General features: G+C 39.5%; 1 protein-coding gene across 2 annotated transcripts in view; it reads right to left on the reverse strand.

The window, feature by feature from the left end:
- Positions 1 to 669: 669 nt before the first annotated feature.
- LOC115578436 (homeobox protein MOX-2-like) overlaps positions 670 to 27,528 on the reverse strand; it is a 30,845-nt gene continuing 3,986 nt past the window's right edge. The window contains exons 2-4 of one of the 2 annotated variants that reach the window (XM_030411396.1): positions 23,210 to 23,382; positions 5,292 to 5,564; positions 670 to 701 (exon numbers count right to left, since the gene is read on the reverse strand). In XM_030411396.1, coding sequence (XP_030267256.1) covers positions 5,337 to 5,564; positions 23,210 to 23,382 — 401 coding nt within the window. In that variant the 3' untranslated portion in view covers positions 670 to 701; positions 5,292 to 5,336. Of the gene's footprint in view, positions 702 to 4,254; positions 5,565 to 23,209; positions 23,383 to 27,528 lie in introns of those variants that run through there. The other variant, XM_030411395.1, reaches the window with a different exon arrangement.

The raw sequence follows: 27,528 nt of genomic DNA on the forward strand, positions 1-27,528 counted from the left end.
AAGTGTCCTGTGCAGATGGAACCCAGATAACTTTGATGATTCAGCCAATTGTGTCTCAATTGGTCAGACCACAAATGTAATGTGACCACATACTCAATGTAAGTGAGTATGTAATGTGATTTTATTACACTTAATTAAAAGAACAAGCTTGGAGAATGATCATTAGTTGCAGATTCTATTATAGTCATACAGTTAATGTGGTACAGGTACAATAGAGATGTGAAAATACAGACAAAAACAGTAATATAACTGCGTGTGGGCTCACTAATGCGTTTGGAGAAGCAGGGGATAAAACCTCCAACGTGCGATCTGCAGACAAGTAGCTATACAGGGCCGTCAATACCAAGATCAATAACTTGGCTGTAACAATTACAATGTAAACGGCAAGAAAACGAATATTGATGGATAACATTGACACTGATGACCTTAAAATTGCATTCACAAGATATGCAGGGCCTACTTATACACATTCAAATGACTTATTTGTATTTTTTTCATCACTTAGTTATAAATTAGCCTTCAACTTTAACACTCATTAATGAAAAAAAGAAATTTGCAGAATGTACAATGACTGTATATAATATAATATAAAATCATATAATTCACATTGGCCCTGCGATGAGCTGACGACTTGTCCAGGGTGTGCCCTGCCCTCACCCAGAGACAGCTGGGATTGGCTCCAGCAACAAACCCTGCGACCCCTTTAAAAAGAGAAAAAGCGGTTACAGACGATGACATGACATGACATAATTCAAATGACAGCTACAGATGAAGCCTCTTCAAACTTCCAGTTCCTCTATGACGGGGCGCTTGTTGGGTCAGTGGTCGGACCTGGAAAAATCCGTGACTGGAATGAGATCTCCCGCAATGACGTAGTGAACCCGGGGGCCAATCTTAACACCCCTAAGCGCCATGCGTGGAAACCAGTTGCAATGGTTTATCTACCCACCAGTCAAAGCAGTGATCATGGAAGCTGAAGCATTACTTTATCGTAATAGCTGCAGACTTCATGTGACGCAATAGTGTTAAATATTCCAAAAGCTGAAACATGTTTTTATCTAACAAAATATGTTTAATCACAGAAACAATATTTTCACTGTAGCAACACAAAGTTTGCTCTCGGATTTCCCCACACACTTGAAGGCGTGGTTTAACAGTTATCTAACAGCTGAAATAGAGAAAGTTTGTGAAGCTGAAGTCCCTGCCATTGTTTTATAATGTACCATGAAAGAAGAGGCAAAAAAACGTTCACTTCTCTGAGCGGAGCAGCTTGGCGGGCTGATGACACACAGCAAGAGGCCAAGAACCATGGGCCTCTGCAGGGTGTTTGTATATGGGTTGCATGCTATAACAACTTAGCTCTTGGGGTAGTTTGGCGATAGACATTTAAATCAGACCAGAAAGATCTTCATTGAATGATTTCACAATAAAACACATCTTCGTTTTCATAACTGAATTAACTGAATATCAAATGGTCCACACAATGAATGAAACCAAACTTTAGAATATAAATAGGAAAAGAACTGGAAAGTTTGAAGTATTTAAGTGCTGTTCAAGTGGAGATTTCTGCCTCAGACTGAGAAAAAAAATCTAATTTTGGAGATATTTTAAACTTCCATAAATTAAACTTCCCCAGTTGAGTTCTTACATTAAGACAGGTATTTAATTCTTGAGCAAATGTTCTAGATTTCTATACACTGTCACGAAGAAAGTTACTGATTTCCATGGATGCAATATTTTACACTAACTTGATTTCCCTCTGCTCACCGAACAACACAGTGACGATAGTAACTAAAATTAATTTACTTATTAAGGATCATAAATTGAATATCATCATTAAATGCTATTGATATTCATATTGTTTTACAATTACACTTTAAGAATTCATATATGACAGGGCGCCGTTTAGCTCAGTTGGTAGAGCAGGCGTCCCATGTACAGAGGCTTTGTCCTCGCTACAGCGGACCCGGGTTCGACTCCCAGCCTGGGGCCCTTTGCTGCGTGTCACTTACTCTCTCTCATCCTGTTTCCTTTCATCTCTTCAGCCGTTCTGTCAATTAAGCCAAAAAAGGATTTGGATATGAAATAAAGACACACTACAATATAATGTTATGCACACACACAAGTAACACACTTTAAAATGTCTTTGTTCTCCTTTTTTTTTTTATTAGGCATAGACACCTTTATTTAGACAGTGGATAGATTTTTTAAATGGGAGAGAGAGGGGGTGTGACATGCAGCAAAGGTCCGCTGGCCGGGATTCGAGCCAGGGTTGTGTTATGTGGCATGCGCTCTAACCACTCGACTACCTGCGCACCCAATTTGGTCTCCTTTTTAATGAAAATGATAAATCACCACTGCCATCCGTCTTAAAAATAATTTCTTTACTTTTTCAAGTTTCAAAATAACCCAGATGAAATCATATTGAAACTCTTTCCAACAATTTCAGATGTCACATAATATTTCCTTTTAGTTGAAAAACACAATGTAACCAAAGTTCAAGTAAACTTTAACCCAAACCGACATTACCGTCTGTGGGCCCACACTCCTTAATCACACACCTAAGCCGGCATACGGGAATGTACAAATAAAGAAAACCCCTGTTGCAGGCCTGATGCAAGACTTGGTTGCGGTGAGGCCCAAAACTTATTGCCGATGGACTACAGCCTTTAGCATTAGCTAAACAGTAGATAAGAGCAAATGCATGCTAACAACATACACTCTATCAGCTAATAACATAAAGATGTGCAGCTAATCCACATATGTGAACAACTGTAGGACAACTGTGTGACTCTCAGAACATCAGCCACACACTTATTTACATAAACTCTTCTCAGACTTCGCTCCGTCATGATTTAGTCAATCAAGCCACAAAACTTAGCTCAGGTGATGACTTTCTGTTTTTGCACACTTGTCAATCAACTAACTTAACCAATGAATGAGCAGTATTACTCTTTTTCAAAAATACCAGTTCCTATTACATCCATGAACTCATGAAAATAGAACACAATATTTATAAAATGCTTCTGTATCTTTCTAATCATGTTTTTAAATTTGATCTCTTTATTCACCCAATAAATAGCTTTTAAACCATTTGTGATCATTTTTTAAACATTTTTAGAAAATGTTTTACAAGTCACATACCTTTATCTTAACATCATTGTTATTACAACATATGGTCATTTTCATCTGGTTACAGTCAAAATTTTCATTAAGATAATAATATGAGGAGTGTCGAACGTGTGTAGTTGCATGTTACCTAAAGGTTTGAATGAATCTATAATATGGTGGGAGATTGACAGTGATAAAAAAAAAAACAGATGTATGACATAGTACAGCAACATAACATCTTGTATTTTTTTAATCCAATCATAATAAATGTATGGCTGTTAGGAGCTCAGGGCAGCTGACTGCTTTGCCTATGAAGGTAAAGTCTGTCCCTGAGTGTATCCATGCTAACAAACTGCCACTACCACATTATTTAATTGTTTGGGATTTATTCGCATGGGAAATCCAAGTTTTTGCAAATTAAAGCATGTCGACTTTTAGAAAGAGTGAGAAGCAAGAGAAGAGGATAAACATGATTTTTAGTTACATAAGAAGTAGTCTGAGTTTATGGTGGTAACAGTCTTGGCTGCAGTAGCGCGGGAAGGGGGGTGCTGCCGGGGGCTGTAACATCACTGTAAACCTAAATGTTTGAAATATGTATGTATATATATATATATATATATATATATATATATATATATACATATATCTCTCTCTCTCTCTCTCTCTCTCTCTCTCTCTCTCTCTCTCTCTCTCTCTCTCTATATATATATATATATATATATATATATGTGTGTGTGTGTATATATATATCTATATCTATATCTATATATATATATATATATATATATATATATATACATATATATACATTAAAAAAAGTATGTATATATATACATATATATCCACTTTGCTCCGTAAAGTGACAGGAGATGAAAAATGGAGAGACGCGGTGATTTTACGGAGCAAAGTGGATCAAAAGTGGGGCAAGTTAACAGACATCTGAGGCGGAGCTATGATGTTAATTTTAAGATAATGGTGATCAATGCAGCGGAGGCGCCAAACAACTGTCAGCCAGCCAAGAAATATGGAGTTACGGAGTGTAACGAAGATGGCGGGTCCAAAAAGACCGTCAGAAAACGCTAATAGTAAGAGAAAAGCTTATCGTGGTCCTCTAAGCGGCCGCTTCCAAGAGATTGACAGGAGGGTATGTGAGTTTGTCATTGAGAGATGAATTTTGGTTATCAGAGTCTTTTTCTGTCTTTTTTACGGTAATATCTATAAATTATATGGGGTGTAAATAGAGTTGTGGGAATGTGTGGGAAAATACATTTAAAAAATATATATTTGTGGAGGAGACTCCCTCAGCAGGAAGCCGCTTCAGCATATTCAAACGAATAGTCAAACAACAATGGCGAGTGACAACCGTGGACGAGTAAAACAGAGAGGAATATTGGATTTTTTTCACAAGTAACGTTACTGTGCCTATTTCAAACGTTTGGTGCCATGTAAATCAAGGTAAGACCTGATTTTATTCATAACACTCTCACTGTGCATTAACGGCTTGTTTATTCATTCCAGTCACGTTTTGTATGTGTGAAATCCTGCTTGTGTGTACGCACAACTTGAAAATCATGTGAGGTTACTAAAGTTTCATAACTAAAATGATCATGAAAATATTTAACTTAACTAGATGGCATTTCTCTGAACCATTCGTTAAGAGGAAATAATGTATTTGCTGTGGAAAGAAGGCAACATAATGCGTAATCATAGGTTAAACAATCTTTGCTTCCTTTAATTTAGTTTGGATAACAGTAATAGCTGCAGCAGCAACAACGTTAGTTGCTAACAGCTGTATTTGCGTGTAGCTTTTGGGAGCCAGTAAGCAGCCTAGTAGTGTGCGATGCGCTAGGGTACAGTAGCAGAAAAAAATACGATGACGTCACTCATTCATTCATTCAGTTGGCAGCCCCCCCTACTTAAAACATCTTCCCGCATGCCTGCTTGGCTGTATAAATTATTAGAATTCAAAAGCATGAGTCCTTCAGTTCATTGTACTCCCAACATAAACGCTCTTGTACTGATTGCTCTATTAAGTACAGTAGAATTTGACTGAAACAAATCCTTGACAGTGCAAAACCCAAATACAAAGCATCTCTGGAATGTTCTCTGAATCTCAAGTTACTGTCTGTTGGGATGCTTTGCTCACAGCAAGCTGTATACAGGTGACCTTTACATCTCACCAATGTTTCCTTTGTTTCTGTCCTGTCCAGTAACACTATGGAGGGTCATAGGTGAGGATTCTCTGAGTTCTGGTCACTGTCATGACTGTCCTCCTCTTTTGCCGGCCGTGGTGAGCTAGCAGTGCGTTGCCGTCCCACCATACCTGAAAACTCAGACGGCAGTAAGGTCCCCTTTTTCACATTCACCAGTTCTTTCTCAAGAGCTGCTGCCCCTTGCTGGCCTCCCTTCACACGCTTCCACTTCATCCTCCTGTTCTGAAACCACACCTTTACCTGAGAGGAAACACAAAGCAGTAAGACGTTATGATGGTTTCTTTATAGTCACTTTCACATATCCTGACTCTAGCCCTTGAGTTAGGTTAGGTTCCAAAAGCCCAGACAAAGCTCCTCCAGAGCCAAAGAGGACTTTATACCCATGTTTTCCAAGAACCACTCTTGACTCTTAAGCTGACTTCTTATTTTTAAAATAAGTGCAGTGGACCTCTAAGACATTTGATAAAGGTTTCATTAAGTTTGTGGTCATACAATTGTCTTAACCTCGGTCAACGGTAGAATGCTGAAAAATGAATCCTGACAAAATCTTTCGTTAGGGGCTGTTGTGATATGTTAAATGGAACTAGGTTACCGCCCCAAGCGGAGTGATATGAGTTTACCTAAGTATGTAAGCAGCGTAGGTATACGTGGTGTACTTGTACTATGCTGGATGATCTGATATGCCTCAGTAAAGTAACGTGAATCGTCTAACCAAGTCCTCATCATTGACTCCTGAATAACACAGCATGGTGGCAGCGGTTATGGATTGCCTATGAAACCGATGACCGTCCGCTCGCACGGAGTGATTCCCGAGAGAAATTGTCCGAGGATAACTTTCTGATCGCCAATCGTGGTGAGTGGGGACCAAGCTAAGTGGCTAGCGGGAACGAGACGCAGCCTCGTCAAAATAAGAGGACGAAATGGCATCGCATATACCAACGATGAGCTGGTCCGAAGCGGATCTGAGTGAGGCTATCTCGTTGTTTAAACAGAAAATGTGCCTTTATCTGGACGATGAGGGAATAACAGACAAAGTTAAATGAGCTAGGAAAATCCGCAGAGGCATCGGGGATGAAGGGCTAAGAAGGCTGAATGCTAGCGGACTTAGTGATTATGACAAGAAAAAGCCCAGGAAGCTGTGGACATTTTTCAAAGATCAGCTTAAATTAAATGTGAACTTTAGGATTCACAGGCTCCCACTGCATGAAAAGTGGGATTTTCGGCCCTGTAAACGCCCGTAAATCTCCATAATTTTCGGCAGTTAACGACAATTTACAGGCTGTGAACGTGGCGTTTGTCTGTGCCGAAAATTGTCAGAAACTAACCATGACGTCAGTGGAGCTCCCGGAGGTGCGAACGGCTCCAATTTGCGTGTGAATAGCAGCGAAACCACGCCTTGCCAGAGAATGTGTGGGCTGGCTTGAATATCCTCACTCAGTATTGGATGAAACCACTACTCATAAACAAGCAAAATCACTCGTGATTGGTCACCTTGGGTCATTATAAATGTAAACCCCAGTGAGTATTTATATAATTCATTCATTTATATTTATGATATCATCAAGGACATGAATGAATTTAATGAGGAAAGGAACATTTACCAGGAAGGTGTTGTTTATTCAAAGAAAGAGTTTTATTAGCACAAACACAAACACACAACATGTACAAAGCATAATCTGCCCACACAACAAACGGGAAGCTCACAAGAGGCCCAAAATCCTACAGCACCGCAAAGTGTCTGTTTTTGCAGACGTCTGTGGTGCGCTGCCCTGTACTTCGGAATCGCCTCTCATGTGACTGCAGTGTGGCACAGAGCTCGGTGAGCTCCCGGCTGCGAAAGGACGGAGGTCGCACAATTCATCCAGACACCCCGCCATCTTGTGCCGTCTTCCTCGTAAGACATCAGGTCCATGGCAGTGCACTTCCAAAGGTCCACCACATCCTCAGCTAGCACTCTGTCTCGCTTCCAGCAGCTGTAGAAACAAAAAATAAAGACGATCAGTACTGCGCGATGCACTGCGTGTGGATACAACACATCTATTATTTAATAGAATAATAGTCACATTGACCAACAACGGATCTAATCTAATAAATCTTACCCTCCTTGTCCTCGCTCGACTCCGAGCTGAACTCCTCACAGCGTCAGCCTGTGCATGTCTTACAGGCAGCTGGAAAACAATTAAAAAGAGTGGTATGAATAAAGAAACGTAAGCCACATTAAACGAGGGAGAAAACATTAACAGTTACTTACACACAATGGCGTCATTATCGGCATCGTGTAAATCTGGACTTCCAGACCTGGCTCCGAGCTAACAGGAGGTCGCGGCCTTGTTATGAGGCGAGTTTAGTCTGTGAAAACAAAACGCTTGCAGCGATAAACCTCTGTGTCCTTCTGCGGCAGCGAAGCTTCGTCCGTCGGCGACATTCTTCGTGGCGACCCGGCAAAGCTCCTCTCGTCCACGCAGACGTCCTCTTGACAATGGCCGTTCCGCTAGCCTAGCTCCTGCTAGCTAGCTTAGCCGAACTTGCTTCGTGTCCATTAAAACACAAACACTTCGACTGCAATGGAGAGTCCAACTCACACACTCGCAGCACGTCGTCTGACAACAGTTCACGGTCTGTTAGTGATAAAACACGACACTGACGACACACACAGTCCACTGTCAGCGGCTCGACACCATTAACTCTCCGCTCCTTCTTCCTCGTCACTCACGCTCCGGTCAACCCGGAAGTGTAAAAACTCATACAGGTCATGAACTCTCATCATAGTAGAACGTCTCTGCTCTCACACGCAATAAGAATTACTTTTCAACTGCTTTTAAAACATTCAGAACCCATGAAATATAGAAATACTTTTTTTTTTTTTTTTTTTTTTTACATTATAATATTTTGGTTATCTCGAAATATTTCATGCAAATTTGAACTTCTTAACAACTGGCGTTTTATCGTTAACTTGTTCCCAGGAGAGAGAGAGAGAAACAAAAGAATGAATAATCTTTTTTACTGTGTATGACATACACAGTAATTAATCTAGCATACTTTCATTAAATAAATCAATTCAAGCTAAAATATAAGGGTCTATAATTAGGCTATACTGAGCCTCAGCTATTATACCAGAGATTTTCTTAAAATGAAGTTAACACCTTTTATAAAAAGGTCACCTGGGGTAAAACTCCCCCTGCTACCCTGATTTGCATTTGTATAGCTCACAGCATTTTCATTTACATGCTAAAGCCTCCCCTAGAATCAGGGGGAGGGGGGTCATGGGGGGGCAACTGCCAAGCAAGGCCCACGTCAATTTCCGACAATTTCCGTCAGTTTTCGGTGTTGCCTGCAAATTGCCGCTTGCAGTCGCAAACCTGAAATTCCACGTCAATCTACAGTGCCGCATACTGACGAAAATCCCACTTTTCATGCAGTGTCCACTTAATGCAGTTCAGACAAAAGCCGGATGAATTCATTGATGACTTTGTAACTAGGGCCAGGACTTCGGCGCTAAAATGTCAGTTCAATGATGAAGAGCTAAACGAGCGTCTCATCGAGCTCATAATAGCTAGCACCCCACATGATGCTCTGAGAAACGACCTATATGGAAAACCTCAAGGCTACTCCCTGGCTGATGTATTGAAAGAAGGAAGGAAATATGAAGCATTATCAGCGGGGAAAGAACAGTTGACGCAACTTGGACTATCCAACTCCGAAAAAATACATGCAATACAGAGGGGCCGGACATGCCACAACTGTAGCATGAGCCATCAACCGCGCCAGTGTCCCGCATTCCATGACATCTGCAAGGCATGCGGCGGGAAAGGACATTGGGCAAGATGCTGTAAGAAATCAGTGATAAATGTATGCACAGCATCGACAGCAGACCACCCAGAGAGGAGGCCTACATGACATCCTGATGTCCCAGGTAATGGACACACGCTTCGTCTAAAAATAGACACAGGAGCATCAGGGAATACCCTCCCACTGAGGACATTTAGACAAATGTATGGCAACGAGGCAGGAGCATATAAAAGACTGAAGAAAAACAACATGAGGCTGTCTGCCTACAGCGGTCATGAGAGTCCCTGTCTTGGAACCATAAACATTCCATGTCAATACAAGTACTCCAAATGGATCAGTGCAAAATTCTATGTTGTGGACGTACCAGGGCCAGCTGCGCTTGGACTGCCCACAAATAAATCTGGTGACTGTGCATGTTGACATCATAAAAGGAATAATGCATGATGATAAGAAAGACAAACCACAACAAAAGATGCTGAAAATAACGTCCTGTGAGGACCTTAAGAGAGCATATCCGAATCAGTTTGACAAGATGGGGAACTTCAAGGGGCCTGCAAAACTCGTCTTGAAAGATGATGCGGAGCCGTTCATAGACCCTCCACGTAAGTGCAGCATCCACATCAAAGACAAACTTCAAGAGGAGTTGAACAAACTTGTCGAACAGGATGTACTGCGGAAAGTAGAACAGCACACCGACTGGTGCTCCAGCCTGGCATGCAGTACTAAGAAGGATGGATCCTTACGGATATGTCTAGACCCACAAAAACTCAACTCCAGCCTGAAAAGATGCCCACACAAAATACCGACTGTGGAGGAACTAAACCCAAAGTTTGCAAACACAAAGCTATTCAGCAAGCTGGATGCCAAAGCAGGATACTGGTCAATACACCTGGATGCAGACAACATTTCGCACTCCATTTGGCAGATACTGCTGGAAACGTCTGCCTTTTGGTCTAAGTGTGTCACAAGATTTCTTTCAGGCCAGGATGGACCAGATCCTCGCGGGGCTCCACGGCGTGATATGTATAGCTGATGACATCGCAGTATGCGGAAAAGATGAAGAAGATCACGACAGAAACCTGATCAACCTGATGGAGCGAGCAGCAGAAGCAGGTATGGTGTTCAGCAGTGAGAAATGTGCCATTAAGCAGAAAAGCATCTCATTCTTTGGGAACTTGTACACAGAAAATGGCATAAAACCTGACTTTGCAAAAATAAGAGACATTCAGAAAATGCCAACCCCCCAAAACACAGATGAACTACACAGATTCATGGGAATGCTTACATATCTCGCAGCCTACATACCAAAGTTTGCAGACAAAGCGCACATCTTGAGAGGACTGCTAAAAAACGAAGCGCTGTGGTTATGGGAAGCCGACCATCAGAAATGTTTTGAGGAGCTGAAATCAGCCATTGCTGAGGACGCATGTCTGAAATACTATGATGCAAGCACACCTCTGACACTTGAAGTGGACACGTCACAAAAAGGTATAGGATTAGCGCTGGTGCAGAATAACAGACCCAGCGCTTTTGGATCAAAGAGTCTGACTAAGGATGGGTACCGAATTCGGTACTTTTATTGGTACCGACCGAATTCCCCCCGAAGTACCGAGTATCGATTCACGTGAAGTCAATCGGTACCACATTTCGGTACCTGAACGCACCTTCACGGGCGTCAGTTAGAGCGGATTACTTCCACTCCGTCTGAGAGAGTATTCTCCACAGTTGGGGACACAGTCACATACCTGCAAACTTGTCGCTTTTCTGCGACAATCGCCGTTTTCTTCGTCAATTGGGTCATTCACGTGAATCGCGTAGGACCGGAGAGTTTTTTTTGGGGGGGGGGGGGGGAACGGTACAGGGACTGAAAAGTATGCTGCATTCTCTGTCAGAAAGACAACGAATGTGTCTTCAAAATAAGAGCTTTACATTGCACCCCAGTGGAGTTTACAACTGTGTTCTTAGCGGGGGGCTTTTAATTTGAAAGTAGCGACCGGTAGTAGCTTGATGCTACGACACAAGCGGACAACGAAGACAGCTACAGAGACCAAGGAGACGCTAGCATTTCCTGGATCTCAGCAGCTGTCATCTTGACGTCCGCGGATGAAGTGATGGACTGACTGCTGTGATCAGCTGTTTTCTGAGTCAATGAAGTGAACTTTATAAAGCTCACTTCTACAAAGTGCCATAAGTTAATGCCTCTCATTTACACATTCACACATGTACGGATATATTCAGGAAACAGATACGAACCAAAAACAACGTAACGTTCTGTGATGACTATAAACATTAACTTCTTATATGTTCAGTCTACAGGTCCGCACCAAACCACAATATGTATTTTTATAATGTTTTTACAAGTGTTTATAGCTGCTAATGTATGTAATGCTGTTACTGTGATGATACATGACAGTTAAATATTTAATCTGTGTCTATAATAACCAGATCCTGACATGTAAATGTGACATCTGTCTACCATACTGTCAACTTGTTTCATTAAATTTAAGTTTAAATAACTGACTTCATAATATATGAATCAGAATCAGAAATACTTCATTGATGCCCGAAGAGAAACTGCAGCGTTACTGATGCTCCCATTCAAAGTCAAGAATACGCAGAAAAATACTACTACAACTACTACTACTACTACTACTACTACTACTACTACTACTAATAATAATAATAATAATAATAATAATGATTAAAACTATATATGGTGTATATTTATAATAGTATCCCACTGCAACTTTTTTTTTAAACTATAATTTAATGTTATTTTATACAATATCATATGTTATAATGTTCTTTCATGGAGTATATCTCTATTCTGCTGAAAAAAAGAAACCAGGCCCACTGCTGCTGTAGTTTCTTATCTTGATTTGCAGACTTTGCTAATTTTTTGTTGCCATGATTGTTAGTGTGAATGCTGCAAGCATTCACACTATTGTTCTTCTGGAGTTTATTATTATTATTATTCTTCTTCCGTACGTTTTTTGTCCATTATCAACTCATTCAAACTTTGTCCGATTCAAACCATTCAAATATCAAAATGTTCAGCTTTTTAAGGACATTCCTGCTATTACTTTTGGCTTTTCTAACTATTATACTTTTGGAAATATTCAGCTTTTAATGCAAAATTTTCCCCATTCATTCTTATGGGGATTTTTTCAAATTTCATTCTGCTATAACTTCAGTATACCTTCAGCTATTTAAACCATTCAAACATTAAAATGTTCAGCTTTTTAAGCTCCTTCAGCCTTATAAATTTCAACTTTTCAACTTTTTAACTTTTTCAGCAATTCAGCTTTTTCAAAAAAAAATTTAACATTACAGCAAATGGGAAAATCTTCAAATCCTCTTCAAAACTCATCGCCTTTCAACCTCTTCTTGTTCCTCATACGTTGAGCGAGAGAAACCATTCAAACTTTAAATGAAGCACAAAACCTTGAACTATTGACACTGTGTTCAGATTTTAAAAATCTTGTACGGTTTTGAAATGGTCGCAGTTTTAGTTTTAAGGATTTTAAGCCCGTCTTCTGAGTTTATAATGGGTGTGTATTGCGTGAGCTAGAGTGCGTGACATCACCAACTGCCGCACCCCAGAGTGAGGAGCAGCTCCGAAAACAGATTTTTTTTTTGCTTCAGCTTGATTAGGATCCCAAATCTTGTACTTGACATAGACAATATAGGCATATAAATGTAGGAAATCTTGTTGGCTTTCAGCTGATCATCTCATTTCAGCTGTAGGACTTACGGTTTTGGATTTAGAAGCCCAGGAGCGACAAGCACGCCTGAATGTTCCCCATAAGCAGCAATGTTAATTTTGAGCCCAAATTTCTGGAGGATCGCAGACGGTACATGTTTTGTCTCTCGCTCCTGTGCCCTCATTATGCACTCTACAGAAATAAAAATAACATGGGTGCGTTCAGCAATGTCTCCTGTCACTCAACATACGGCATGTTTTGGCAATAACTATAACAGTTTTCTCAAGAATCGCAGGAGTTTGGGAGGCACTTCCGCATTCATTCCTTATGGGGACATTTTCGTCTGTGTTTCTGCTCCTGCTGCAGCATGTCTGCAGCCATTTGAAGCTCTTTCTGCCTTTAACTTCTCACCTGTCAGCCCTTTTTTTACCTTTTTAACCTCTTTCTGCCCTGTTACTCTCCAACTTTTTGGCCTTTTCAGTCTTTTTTTCACCTTTTTAAGCTCATTCCGCCCTCTTACTCCACAGCCTTTCATATGTTTTCACCTTTTAACCTCTTCCAGGCCTCTTACTATACTGCTTGTCATCCTTTATTCACCTTTTTAACCTCTTCCAGCCCTCTTAATCTACAGATTTTCATCCTTTATTTACCTTTTTAACCTCTTCCAGCCCTCTTACTCTACGGCTGTTCATATGTTTTTACCTTTTAACCTCTCCCAGGCCTCTTACTCTACTGCTTGTCATCCTTTATTCACCTTTTTATCCTCTTCCAGCCATCTTACTCTACAGCTTTTCATCCTTTATTTACCTTTTTAACCTCTTCCAGCCCTCGTACTTTATAGCTTTTCATCCTTTATTTACCTTTTTAACCTCTTCCAGCCCTCGTACTTTACAGCTTTTTATCCTTTATTTACCTTTTTAACCTCTTCCAGCCCTCTTACTCTACGGCTGTTCATATGTTTTTACCTTTTAACCTCTTCCAGGCCTCTTACTATACTGCTTGTCATCCTTTGTTCACCTTTTTAACCTCTTCCAGCCCTCTTACTCTACGGCTGTTCATATGTTTTTACCTTTTAACCTCTTCCAGGCCTCTTACTATACTGCTTGTCATCCTTTATTCACCTTTTTAACCTCTTCCAGCCCTCTTACTCTACAGCTTTTCATATGTTTTCACCTTTTTAACCTCTTCCAGCCCTCAAACTCTACAGCTTTTCAACCATTTTCACCTTTTTCGGTCCTCGTCAGCCTTTACCTTTTCACCTTTTTTGCCTTCTTTCATCATTTCAACATCTTCCTGACCCCTACTCTACACCTTTTCATATTCTTTCACCTTTTTAACGTCCTTCATCCCTCTTAACCAACAGCTTTTCATCCTTTTAATTCCTTTTTTACCTATTTAAGCTCTTTCGCCCTTTGACTTTTTTACATTTTCATCCTTTTTTCACCTTTTTAACCTCTTCCAGCCCTCTTAATCTACAGATTTTCATATTCTTTTCACCTTTCTAACCTCTTCCAGCCCTCTTACTCTACAGCTTTTCATGTTTTCACCTGTTGAACCTCTCCCAGCCCTCTTACTCTACAGCTTTTCATGTTTTCACCTGTTGAACCTCTCCCAGCCGTATTACTCTACAGCTTTTCATATGTTTTCACCTTTTTAACCTCTTCCAGCGTCTTACTCTACAGCTTTTCATCCTTTATTCACCTTTTTAACCTCTTCCAGCCCTCTTACTTTACAGCTTTTCATATGTTTTCGCCTTTTCAACCTCTTCCAGCCCTTTCACTCTACAGCTTTTCATCCTTTTTCACCTTTTTAAACTTTTTTAGTCGTCCTCAGCCTTTAACTTTTCACCTTTTTTGCCTTCTTTCACCTTTTAAGCTCTTTCAGCCCTTTATTCTACAGCTTTTTAGCCTTTTTAGCTATTCATTTTTCTGCCTTTTTAACTCCTTCAAACATACAACTTCATGTTCAGCTCGAGAAACTGTTCAGCTATCAAAATGTTCAACTTTGTTAGCCCATTGAACCTATTACCTTTAAGCCTTCCTGCCTTACCAGCCCTTTTTAAATATTAATCTTTCTGCATTTTCAACTTTTTCATACATTCAGCTTTATATTCAGCTAGATAAACTGTTTTGCTGTCAAAATGTTCAAATTTGTTAGCCCATTAAACCTATTGCTTTTAAGCCTTTCTGCCTTTCCAGCTACTGGAAAATTCTGCTTTTTCTGCAGAATCCCAACCATTCAGCTTATAGTTTTGTGCATTTCTGGCAGTACGTTCAGCAGATTTCGCTTCAGTCTTCAGCATTCACACTGTATTTTCGCAGGAAATGCAAATTTTTCTAGTTATTATTAGTACTCAGATCATCAAAAATCAAGCATAAATTTGGTGGTATGGTTCTTGAATGGGTGGTTTGTTTTAGTTTCTAATGTGAAAAATGTAGAGTAATTTATTTTCTCTATTTATTTTTAAGTTATTTACTTTCCCCCACACACATTTTTCTCAAGTTCTCTTAAGTTTTATGTGGGAGTTCCTTGATGTTATTGAGAAAAAAATATTCAAAATTCAGAAGTTTTGACTATTTTTTTTTATATATATATTATTTATATACCGATATATACCGGTACCGAATATCGGTACCGTATCGGTTCAAATGTGAAAGGTACCCATCCCTAACTCTGACAGACTGCCAGTCAAGGTACAGTAACATAGAAAGAGAAATGCTAGCAATAGTATACGGCATGCAGCGATACCACACTTACCTGTATGGGAAGTCATTCACTGTGATAACAGATCACAAGCCACTAGTCACCATCTGTGCAAAGCCTTTGCACGCAGCACCACCTTGTCTCCAGCGCATGATGATCAAGACAAAGGGGTACAACTATGAAGTCAGATATAGACCTGGAGTAGAGATGGTCCTGGCAGACACTCTCAGCCGTTTGCCAAACCCTGAAAACGACGGCGACATACAGCTGGATGAGCGCATAGATGGAATCAATGCTGAAATAGAAGACCCAGAGAGATACACCATCGCCATAATAAACTTCTCACCCAAAAAGCAGGACGTGCTGCGCAAACAGACTGCCGATGACCCAAAACTCAGAGAACTGAAAGAACTTATCCACCAAGGATGGCCAGAAAACATAAAGGACATGCCCAGGGACCTGCGTGCATATTGGTCTTTCAGAGTTGAACTTGCCGTGGAGTCTGGAGTCATATTCAAGGCCATCGTGAAGAAAACGATTCAAAACAAAGATGACCTTCACATTGCTTTGCTGCAGGTAAGAGCGACACCTGCTGACAGCAAACTGCCATCACCTGCAGAACTTCTCTTTGGCAGACCAGTCACCACCCTGCAACCAAGCCGCACAGACCCAGGAAAAGAGGGACACCGACAGCATCTAGCTCACAGAGCAGCTGCAATGAAGGTACACCATGACAGCAGCTCTCGCAGATAACTCCCTCCACTCCATCCTGGACAGCACGTGACTGTCTGGAACAAGGAGAGACAGAGATGGCACCCAGCAGTTGCTCTACAGAAGTGCAGCTAGCCACGGAGCTACATTATCCAAACACCAAATGGAAACAAGATAAGGTGCAACAGGAGCCATCTGTGCGGGCCATACTACACAGAGATGAGACAGAGACTGTAAAAAGAATCCGTTTTGCGGAGCCGGCAACACTGGTTAAAGACCACGAGAGTCACAGTGAGCAAAGACAGGACACACCAACCTGTGGGGCTGAAGTCAAAGTGCCAATGCGAACAAGGTTTGGAAGACCTGTAGTCAAACCAGCTCACTACAAGGACTACATCTAACAGTGATAGGCCGTTTATAAACAAAGAAAAAAAAAAGATTGTACCCATGTTGCATTTATGTGAAATATGTTCAAATGAGTTGATATGTTCAGATGTGGTAAATGTGTTGCATTCAGAAAATGAGGAATCTATTAGAATTATAGAGATTCTACGATGCAAACTGAGATAAGGTTAAAGATGCAATAATTTCCATGTGTTTATGTTTGGCAGATAATGCTTAATGTTTTGAAATAAGCACTGAGTTAATTTTGACTGAAATGTTGCCCCCCCACACAGTAAGGTTGAAATATGGTGTTCTTGATCCTTGGAGTGTTGTAAGCTAAACAGAGGGGATGTTGTGATATGTTAAATGGAACTAGGTTACCGCCCCAAGCGGAGTGATATGAGTTTACCGAAGTACATAAGCAGCGTAGGTATACGTGGTGTACTTGTACTATGCTGGATGATCTGATATGCCTCAGTAAAGTACCGTGAATCGTCTAACCAAGTCCTCATCATTGACTCCTGAATAATACAACAGGGGCCACCATCAGGAAAACTAAATACCTCTTGATTACAGCTTATACTTACTGATATCAAGATTTCAGAAAACTACTGAACACCTTCTTCATGAAATTTGGTACGGACATTTACTGTCCCCTTGTAGGAGATGTAATAATTATTTTGACTGTCTGACCTTTCCTCTGGCACCACTGTCAGTCAAAACTTTCCTCTTGTAACGACATACTGTATATCAAAATCTACCTAGCAGACTTTAAAGAAATACAGTGAGCACATTTATTCTCCAGCACATCCTCATTCGAAAAATGACCACGTGGATCGACTGTGAAAACACTTTATTGCAACCCTTAAGTTTCTTATCCAAATTAAGTGTCTGTACTATTGACATAATGCAACCTAAGTAACATACATTATGTAGGTATGTTTGGAACTAAAGTTACATAAGTAACAGTTCATTTTGGTCTAAACATGACCTGCCTGGTCAGGTTTAGGAGAGAGTACAGTAGACCTGTGGCTGTTGTGCTGCAATGGTCATGTTGTTTTTGAACTGTGATATTGGAGTTTTAGGAGTCCGTGGCAATCAACCTAATCAACAGTTGAGGGATAAGGATGAGGATAAACCCTTCATAGTTGCACAGTTAGACCAATCATGAGACACCAACAGAAAAAAAAAACCTTTACTCACACTGACTAATACGTTACCCATACATACATACAAGAAAAAATTAAATGAAAATGAATAAATGAAAATTTAAATGGAGCCTTTTTCAATTTTGAAGTTCAGTTCGGGTTCTTTTCAAAAGCTAAACTGGTCTTCTAAAAACATACACCAACTTAAAATGCAGCATGTATTTCTGTGCAGGAATAAGAACCCATGCAGAAGCATAGTCATCTTCGATTTCTATTTTCCTCTGGATTTGAGTGTAATGGTGCAAGCCAATGATGAGATGACTGGTGTGGGGTTAAGCTGTTAGTATTGCAGTGTTATACTGTATTTCCACATAGGCAGATATGTGCTGATGCATAAGTCGCATCCTACGGCTGGCTCACCCCTCTACGTCCTGTCCCTGACTCCACAGCTTATTTAGCATCTGAGTCTCTCAAAGTGATGAATAAGCTGCTGCCCAAAATGGTGACATCCAATCTTGACCAATAAGATACACCCCCAGTCCTCCCCTTGTCCCTGTCCCACCTCCTGTTACACTGTCACTGCTCCCTTCAGCACCCACTCCTTCATGCTCACTCCACCAGTCTAACCATTTCAACCCCATTCTCATATGTTAACAGACATAAACGCACATATATTTCATCCTGTCCATCCCTGCAATCTGCTCTCCAAGCAGTCTTATTCGGTAGCATTTATTTGAGGTAAGGCTGCTTAGTGGCCTGCCCTCAGTAACTGGGAGTTAAGCTTACAGAGTAAACAATTGAATGTGTCGCTCATTTTCTCATAAAGAGCCTTGTGCTTCCTAAAAAAACATGTTCACTATCATTTGATTAAGGTAAGACACAATTTGTCTCCGGTTTGTGATTGTAGGTATTTAAGCCATTTTCCAAGTGCCTTCTGTCAACAAGGAACTGCAAGGAATATAAAGTCTTCAATTCAAGGAGCATAAGTCGAATAATTAGATAATGAAAATAGAGAAAATAAATAGAATAGTGATAACAACAACAACGATAATAACCCCCCCAAAACACAAACAAACAAACAAAAAAAAACATTATTTAAAATGTTCATTCATTCTACCAATGTCTATAACCGCTTATCATTTTCAGGGTCACAGGGGTCTGGAGCCGATTCCAGTTGACATTTGGCAGGCGGTGGGGTACACCCTGGACAAGTCACCAGTTCATCATAGGGCTGACAAATAGGGACAAACAACCATTCACGCTCACATTCACATCTATCACCCATAAAACTCCCTTGTGCGTCTTTGGACTGTGGGAGGAAGTATTTACAATTCTTACTTACTTAATAAAGAGCTGTGCAGTAAGCATTCCAATACCAGGATGCCACTCTAAAAGCTTTTTAGCCTATCTCAGCTACAGCCAACTTAACTGTGATGCTTCAGTCTCAGTGCTCTCATCAACCTCATTTGCAGCTATTTACAGTGAAAAAACTCTGAGAAGGTGTCTGTACAAGACCTGTTCCACAGAAAATGGCAATTAAAGACTAGCTGTTAAACCTAGTTGAGTGTTAAGCAACAAAAGAGAATATATTTTTCTAGGTGAAGAAAGACAAACTTCAAATCCAGCATACATTACATCTGCATCTACTGGATGAATTGGTAACTTTTTGCTATTATGTTCTAATATCAGCTTAAAGTAAATATTACTGCATGCTACCAAGAGGCCAAAATAAATATTGTGATGTTATACATTATAAAATAATGATGTTCTACTACTTTTACCAACTAACTCTGTTTTTTAGCAATGTAATGCTAGGCAGGTGGTTTGTGTATTGTTTTTTTTAAAAACCTTTACTGCTAAAAACAGCTGCTTGCTGCTGTTGTGTAGAGGTGAAGTAACCAAAACAATGTGCTAAAAGATGTTTAACACTCCATAGACTTGAGGAGAACTGCACAGTTGGTTATAATTCTGTTTGACATCACATACATTCATTTGATCTATTGTTTGTGAATATATGGATTTATCATTGTTAGTGGATTGATTTGCACAGCTTTAAGGTTTGGTCATGAACAGACCATATGAGGAGGAAATATTTTATTAAATAAACGCTGTGTCATTAATAAAACAACCCTTGAGATAAAGTGAGGAGAGTAGGCTGGAAGCAGAAACTTTAAGAGACATTAAACATCCAGAATCAGCCTTCTCATGTACAGATTTAATGGACTGCTATTGGGGGCGTTTGGAGAAGCAGCCAACATGAGGGGGAGTGTTGAGGGACTTGGCTCCAGACAGGAAGATGTAAATCCTGAGTGACTTGTCCTGGCTGTTGTCGGAGCCGAAACACTGATTGGTTCTAGCCAACAGACCTCCAGATACACTGTCCTTGTGGGGGTGCAGAGACTGCAGGGTTGTTTTTGGAGTGTTGTACTGTCTTCAAACCAATACAGAGACATTTACAGGGCAATTCAAAGATATAGGTCTGCTAAAGATTTATATATACATTCCAGTCACTGGAATAACATTTTCTAACTCACAGGAAGTGAAAAGATTTTACTTCAAAAATCCAGCCATAATAATGATAGTAATAACTGTTAGATTAATATTAATAATAATATTAGATTCTGAGTATGTGTGGCTCATTTTCTAAAGCATGTGTTAGATCTGGAGAGTCTTGGCAGTGGGGCAGTTGACTGTTACTGTAGCTAAACCATGCTCGTTAAGTTAGCCCATAGGTGTAACATATATAGCATGTGCAAATGACATACCACCAGTGATAGTCTTTTAATACTATTTAAAAACACAATCACACGATGATAAACCATGTGTGTCTGCCACAACCAAATGCATCCATTGCAGGGTTTGATCCTCACTCTGATGGTTTTGTGCATCAGGGAGTCTGGTGCTGCCTTAATGTATGAATTATCCACTGGCCTGCATAAATGAGCGCAAGCTGCAGTCACCCATGAACAACACCTTCTCACTTCCAACTCGTCAAATACCGCAGCTTTAAAACGATGTATGCAGACAAATAGTTCACATCTTATGACATAGTGTGGCATTTTGACTGCTATTAACATTGTCAAATGGTCGTAGTTTGGTTAGGTTTAGGCAAAACAACTACATGGTTATGTTTCAGAAAAGAACATACTTTGGTTTAAAATAACTATGTTCAGTCTGGTAACCTCTGTAATGGAAGTTATATAAGTTACATAAAACACATCACCTTGTGCAAGTAAAAATCACTCTCGTAACGTAAGTTACACCATTACGTACATGAACCCTACCCTAGGTTATCTAGCTGTAAAAAAATTTTAAACAGAGTGAGTGCAGACTCAATATGAACATTAATAACCATCAAACTGAATATAAAAAGCTAAAACCGCACTGACTGTTATTAATAACTCTAGCACCCAATGTATTACTGACCTTTGTTTTAATAATCCTAGTAATATTAACAGCATATTTCACAGTAGGAATAATGGTTAATGAAGCACTGTTAATGTTTATGTGTTTCAAAATAAGTGTGATCTTAGACACTTGTTGATCTCTGTATGGTAACGAAAATGAACTAAACCATGATCCCAAAAACCACCAAAAGATGTATTCTGTGCACCATTACTATACTACACACTGATGTTCGTACTATACACAAATACATAGAAAGCAATGGGTAAAAGGAGGATTGAGACATACCAAACTCTAAAGCAGTGTGGTGGCTTTTTCCATTCTGTTGTTTAGACAATGTTCAGTAGAAGCTACTCCTTTCGTTTTTTAAAGAATAACTTTTTCTACCGTCTGCTCAGGCTTCATCTTGTTCAAGTCGTTACAAATCAAACAATAAATAGACACTATTGTATTGATGAAGCCTGTTATACCCCTCCTACATTTTCAAAAGTAATATATGTATGTATGTATTCCCTCAGTGTGTTCACACTACAAGCTGAAATGACATGCATGTTGACACACTAGCCCCATTCACACTTCTCTTTCAGCGCCAATTCTCCGCATCCTTCTCTGTGTGAAAGTTTCAAATGCAGCGAGGGTGAAATTTTGCTGCGGCTTTGTTGCGCCTCCAGAGGTAGTATCAGAGGTGCAGCAGTGGCTAACCGGCGTCTGTGTGAATGGATAAGCCGACGGCGCGAAGTGGCGGCATGACGATTTCATGGTGTTCACAGTCCAATAACTTAACAGATCCTTCACTCAACAAAATAAAGAGAAATGTCCCACAAAGCAACATTACAGGACCAAACAACACTGGTAGTGTCTTCGGAAACTTTTATGGTAAAAAGAAATACTGCAGTTATACGTGGAGAAATTTCTGTTCTCCTGACTCTGGCGCATACAGCGTAAGTCCCTGGCAAAAAAAACTTTAACTCAACAAGTGTTTGTCTCCTTCTACTCTTGTGTTGTTAAGTAATCTGGCTGTCTTGGGCAAACAAACTGTGTGAGTAGCACAGATAAACACATATGATCCAGAGGTCAAACTGGTGAACACACCCTTAAACAATCACTACTGCTGATGAAAAACAGTATCATCTGACTCAGACACTGACTCAGATACACTGTTCAAGTGTTTTTTCACTTTCCATTTAGTCTCATTCTCTAGCTTCCTTCCTCACTCTGAATCTCTTACGGAGGTTATCATGACAGGCGACCACATGAAACACACTGTGGATTTTGTTTCCTTTTGAATTTGAACATATTTTGGATAATAAGATAAGGTAAGAACACAACTCAGCAAATACTATAACAAAGTTCTAGTCAACATTTTAATGCAGAAAACATCTCATTAAGCAAAAACAACATGTCAAATGCAGTTTACAGATTTTAAAAGGTTTATTGTAACTTTTGATGGAGCAAGTCAACATTTTGTATCTGCTCTGCAATGCAAACACATCCCAGACTGTGTGTGTAGTGAACACACAGAGATGAGACAGATATAAATAATTTCATATGACCTTGGGTAAGACAGCATTCCATAATTCCAAATGTGGGCCTGCTAACTGAAGAGACTGGGATCAAGGATTTAAAGCCAAAACCTACAGTCTAATACTGCATTAGCATCATCTATCATCAAGAAAACTTTGACCCACATAATCTTCTAATAACCTTAAAAAGTAAAGTAATGTTTGTTTTCTTCACAAGTGTATCAAAGTGGCACAGTAACAAATTTTTTTCTGCTGATTTCTGCTTAAAAGGCTATCTGTAATTCCCCAGTTTTAAACTGTGAGCGTGAGTGTTTATCTGTAAGATGTGTCGATTTTGTTGAAATACTGAATGGATGCTAATAAAAGTCATGGCCCATTTAATTCCCCTTTAATTGTATTTCATGACTTGGAACACAATTGCTAGTAAGATTCTGTTGGCTTTCTATCATGCTGCTCCTGTTTCCTTCCCCTCTTATCTGCCCTCACAATGATTCGAAGTCATTCAACAGGTACCGTACTTGTCGTTCCGTGAGGTCGAGGTTGACAGCTATTTCGTAGCGTCTCAGTCTGGTCAAATAGTTGTGGTGTGCAAACTCTGACTCCAGTTCCCGGATCTGTTCTTTGGTGAAGGCTGTGCGCTCCTTCCTGGGCTTGCTGTTCATGTCTGACTTATAGCTCCCGTCTTGGGACTCTGAAATGAAAAACAGAACATTTTCCAGCCACAGCTGAGTCTCCAAAAGAGAGGGGGAGGAAGGAATAAAAAAAAAAAGAGATGGGTTTGATAAAGTGCAGGGGCCCATCTGAAACAAAAATAAAATGAAAGAAAGACGATTAGGGTGCCAATCACCTTTTATTGTAGAGACATTAGAGTTGCATCCTTTGTTATTCAACCCAGGCGGGGAGTTTTCTCCCAGATGGCTCCATTCAGTATAGATTCAGTTGCCAGTGAAAAACCAAAACTTCTTTGTCACACTATTGTTTGGATTAATGCTCTGACTTTAGCACCTACAGTACAAATATAAAATCTTTTCAGACGGAATACACTGTACAGGATAATTCTAATTATCTTTGAGGTTTTGAGCATGAATATAGATTGAATATGATACCACTGTACTCAGTAAGTCACTGCTGAGATTTGAGAACACTGTAAAACCACTGCAATCAAGTAAAACAGGATGAGAGAAGGTAGTCAGACTAGCTAAATTAAAGATGATCTAAACCACTTCACCCATGTGTAGGGTTTCTCACCAATTACTATTGTGTGTATCCTTAACTGTCTCTGCAAATGTTTTTCTAATTTTCTCAGAAGATTTTAAACCTTTATTTTATTAATCCATGTGCTCTCCTTCTAGCCTTTTGCCAGTGAAGTGCTTCTTTTTGGCTCATTACTACTACATTTATCAGTGGGGTGAAACCATTAGCAGAAATGTCCATGTTTGCACATAAACAAGATTACCTCAAAAAAGGAATCTACTCAGAGGGAATCATGCTATATGAAGCGTTAATAAAAGTTCTAGCAGTAAAAAGCTAAATTTAGTCTAGAAACAGACTATGTCATGGTCACATGCTTTAAACACCGCTAAGTGTCTTACTACACAGTGACTGTATACATTTTCTTTAAGCTGATCAATGTACAAGTTATGTACGCAACATAATTATATAATTAAATTGTAGGATATTTGCCAATATGTATTTGTTCAGAACAAATATATACTTAGATTAATATATAGGGCTTGTATTAACCATGGACATTATTTCAGACATATAACAAAAAAAAAAATGCTATTCCGATTTAATTTAACCGGTAAAAGTCTTCCCCTAACCTTAAGTGTTTTAACTGAGATGCTTAAGCACACCATAAGCATTATTTATTTCCTTATCCTTAAGCAGTAATATACTCAGACTGTACAGATATTTTAAATGGAAAGAATTTTACAACAATGGCCATTGGACCTTGATGAGTACATTTATTTAGGGTCCGGGCAGCTAAGCTGCCAGAACACTATTGTATTCCTAGGAATTCTTTCTTTCTTCTTCTTTCTTCCGAGGAAGTCATACTTCCCAAGGGCGAAAACTCACCAAACTTTACAGAAATGTCCGGCCCCATGCCAGATTTACTTAATTCCAAGGACATGTCAATATTCCTCCTGGGGGGGGCACAATAAGCGTTTACATTTTAAAAACTTTAAAAATACCTACAAAATCAACAGTACATGCTACAGTTTTGAAACTTTCACCAAACTGTAGCCCCAATACTGCTTAGTGTTTCCTCTACATTCATTTAGGAGTGTTGAGGCAAACTAGATAACTATCTTGCTCAGTATCTACTCTTTGGAGTAGATTCAACCCCCCCCCCAAGAACTTAATGGTGCCATCGACGTTAATTACTCGCGAGAGCGCAGCCTTGAAGTGACATCACGTCAAGCACCCAGGTCGGAGAGTCAGAGGAGTGTCATCTTGAAAACAGGGCAACGACTCACCGGAGAAAAGGTAGACTTATTAGCTTAAGAAGACTTATAATAGATCTTATAAGTTCAATAGTCATTCACAAAATATTGATGGCCAGCTAAGGTTACGTAACATATCGGTAGCTTAATTAATTGGCCCGATGCCAACTCAACTCAGTGTCTCTAACGTGAGTAAACTAATTGATAGCATTAAGCGAATATATACACGCCATGATGTAACTGCTGACTGCATTTTCAGATGAGCTTGTTCAAATATTTCTCAAAGAAGAGAAAGACACCTGATGAAGATGACGCTAGTCAGGTATCATTAGCCTTTAACTAACTCAAATGATGATGGCTAGGTAAAAAAATTGTGTGCAGTGGAACAAAGTGAAGGAGAGCAGAGTACAGCAGGGGGAGAGCCGAGTGAAGGAGCAGGAGAGCAAGGTGATGGTGCAGGAGAGAGAGATGCAAACTTTGCCACTGATTCTACAGCCCCATCAAGAAATTATTATTTATTTTATTTTTTTCTATATTATTGCTGTATTTTTGTTATTCTTTTTTTTTTTTTTTTTTTACATTTTTTACATTCAGCCTTTAAAAAGCCATTTTCCATGCCAGCCATTCAATAAAAGGGGGGATTATGCTGGGCATAAAAGTAAAATCTGCAGTCAAGTGTCATTTGTTTACGCCGCCACGGCTCCCCGGAGAGCCTGCCCCCGCTGCTGAAAAAAATCCTAGAGGAAACACTGCTGCTGAAACTTTAGTCCACTTAAACTCATTACAAAATATGAAGTCCATCACTCAGTTTTTTTCAAAACCTGTAAAACTTATAAAACCTTTCTCCTCCCACAATTTTTGCTCAATTGTCACCAAACTTGCTAGAGAGCATCTTCAGACCGTCCTCCACAAAACTTGTTTCTCGGATTTTTGATTTCTCAAAAATTAAGCCTACAGTGCATCAAAATGTTTGACTGTAAACAGTACTGTAAACATATACTATCAAATTCTTGCTAAATACATTTTCAATCTTCCTGAAAAAAATTGAGAATATTTTGGAGTCATGGTTGATGAAGTTTGGCACATATCCGAATTTTATCTCAAAAACTGAATTTTTGAGAACATTTTGAATTCTGCTCTCATGGGAACAACTGGAGTCAATGTAGGAGTGGCATTTTTAAACATCAGATTTTCTCTTATGAAGCAAAACACTTAGAGTTAAAAAACAAATCACCAACATTTCCATGCTGTCGAGATGCAATTTATGTATTATCAGATTTTTGTTCAGGTAACAGAATTTCTGACATTTTGACCATTTTTGAAATCTGCCTTGACAACAGCTGCCTGGACAGTGACTCCCTGAGTCGACAAATGAAGCTACACAGCACGTCTCACTTCCAGCCAATTAGCTCAGTGAGTTAGGAGCTGGTTCTTGGTGTCAGGGGTTGTGGATTCAAGACCCCGCAAGGATGATGATGACAGATCAAAATGTCAGATGTCCTCAACATGAAACACAAGACAATTGTCCTGATGGTGGCACTACAGCAAGCATCTAAAGTTCAAAACATTGAAAATTCATAACAAATCAACTCGCTAGAACTTCACGCTTTCATCAAACTGTAGCCCCAATACTAAAGAAACTTTTGTACATTTAAACCTATTAAAAATTATGAAGTCCATCACTCCACTGTTTTTTTTTAAACTGTAAAACTTATAAAAACCTATCTCCTCCCACAATTTTTGCCTACAGTGCATGAAAATGTTTGACTGTGAACACTACTGTAAACATATACCTGCAAATTGATAAATAAATCTTCAATGTTCATGAAAAAATTGAACATTTTTTAGAGTCATGGTATATGGTAATATCAGAAAACTGAATTTTTGAGAACATTTTGAATTCTGCTCTCATGTGAATAATTGCAGTTTAAATTTTAAAAACTCACCTAAAAAAAAATATCTACAAAATCAACAGTACATGCTACAGTTTTGAAAGCTCAGTGAGTTAGGAGCTGTTTCTTGGTGTCAGGGGTTGTGGGTTTGAGACCCAGCAAAGGTGATGATGATGATGACAGATCAAAATGTCAGATGTCCTCAACATGAAACACAAGACAATTGTCCTGATGGTGGCATCACAGCAAGCCTCTACATTAAATAAAAACAAATAGCTTGGACCGGACCATGGGTGAAAGCTAACCAAATTTTGCATAAAGGTCAAGCATTTTTAAACATCAGTTATTCACTTATGGAGCAAATAAATCATTGTTTTAAAAAATTACCAACATCTCCATGCTGCAATTTGTGTATTTTCAGATTTTTGTCTTGATAACTGAATTTTTTACACTGGTTTCAAATCTGCCTGCACAACAGTGAATGGCTTACTCAATTTG

This window comes from Sparus aurata, chromosome 3 (assembly GCF_900880675.1).
Source record: "Sparus aurata chromosome 3, fSpaAur1.1, whole genome shotgun sequence".
Lineage (NCBI taxonomy): Eukaryota > Metazoa > Chordata > Actinopteri > Spariformes > Sparidae > Sparus > Sparus aurata.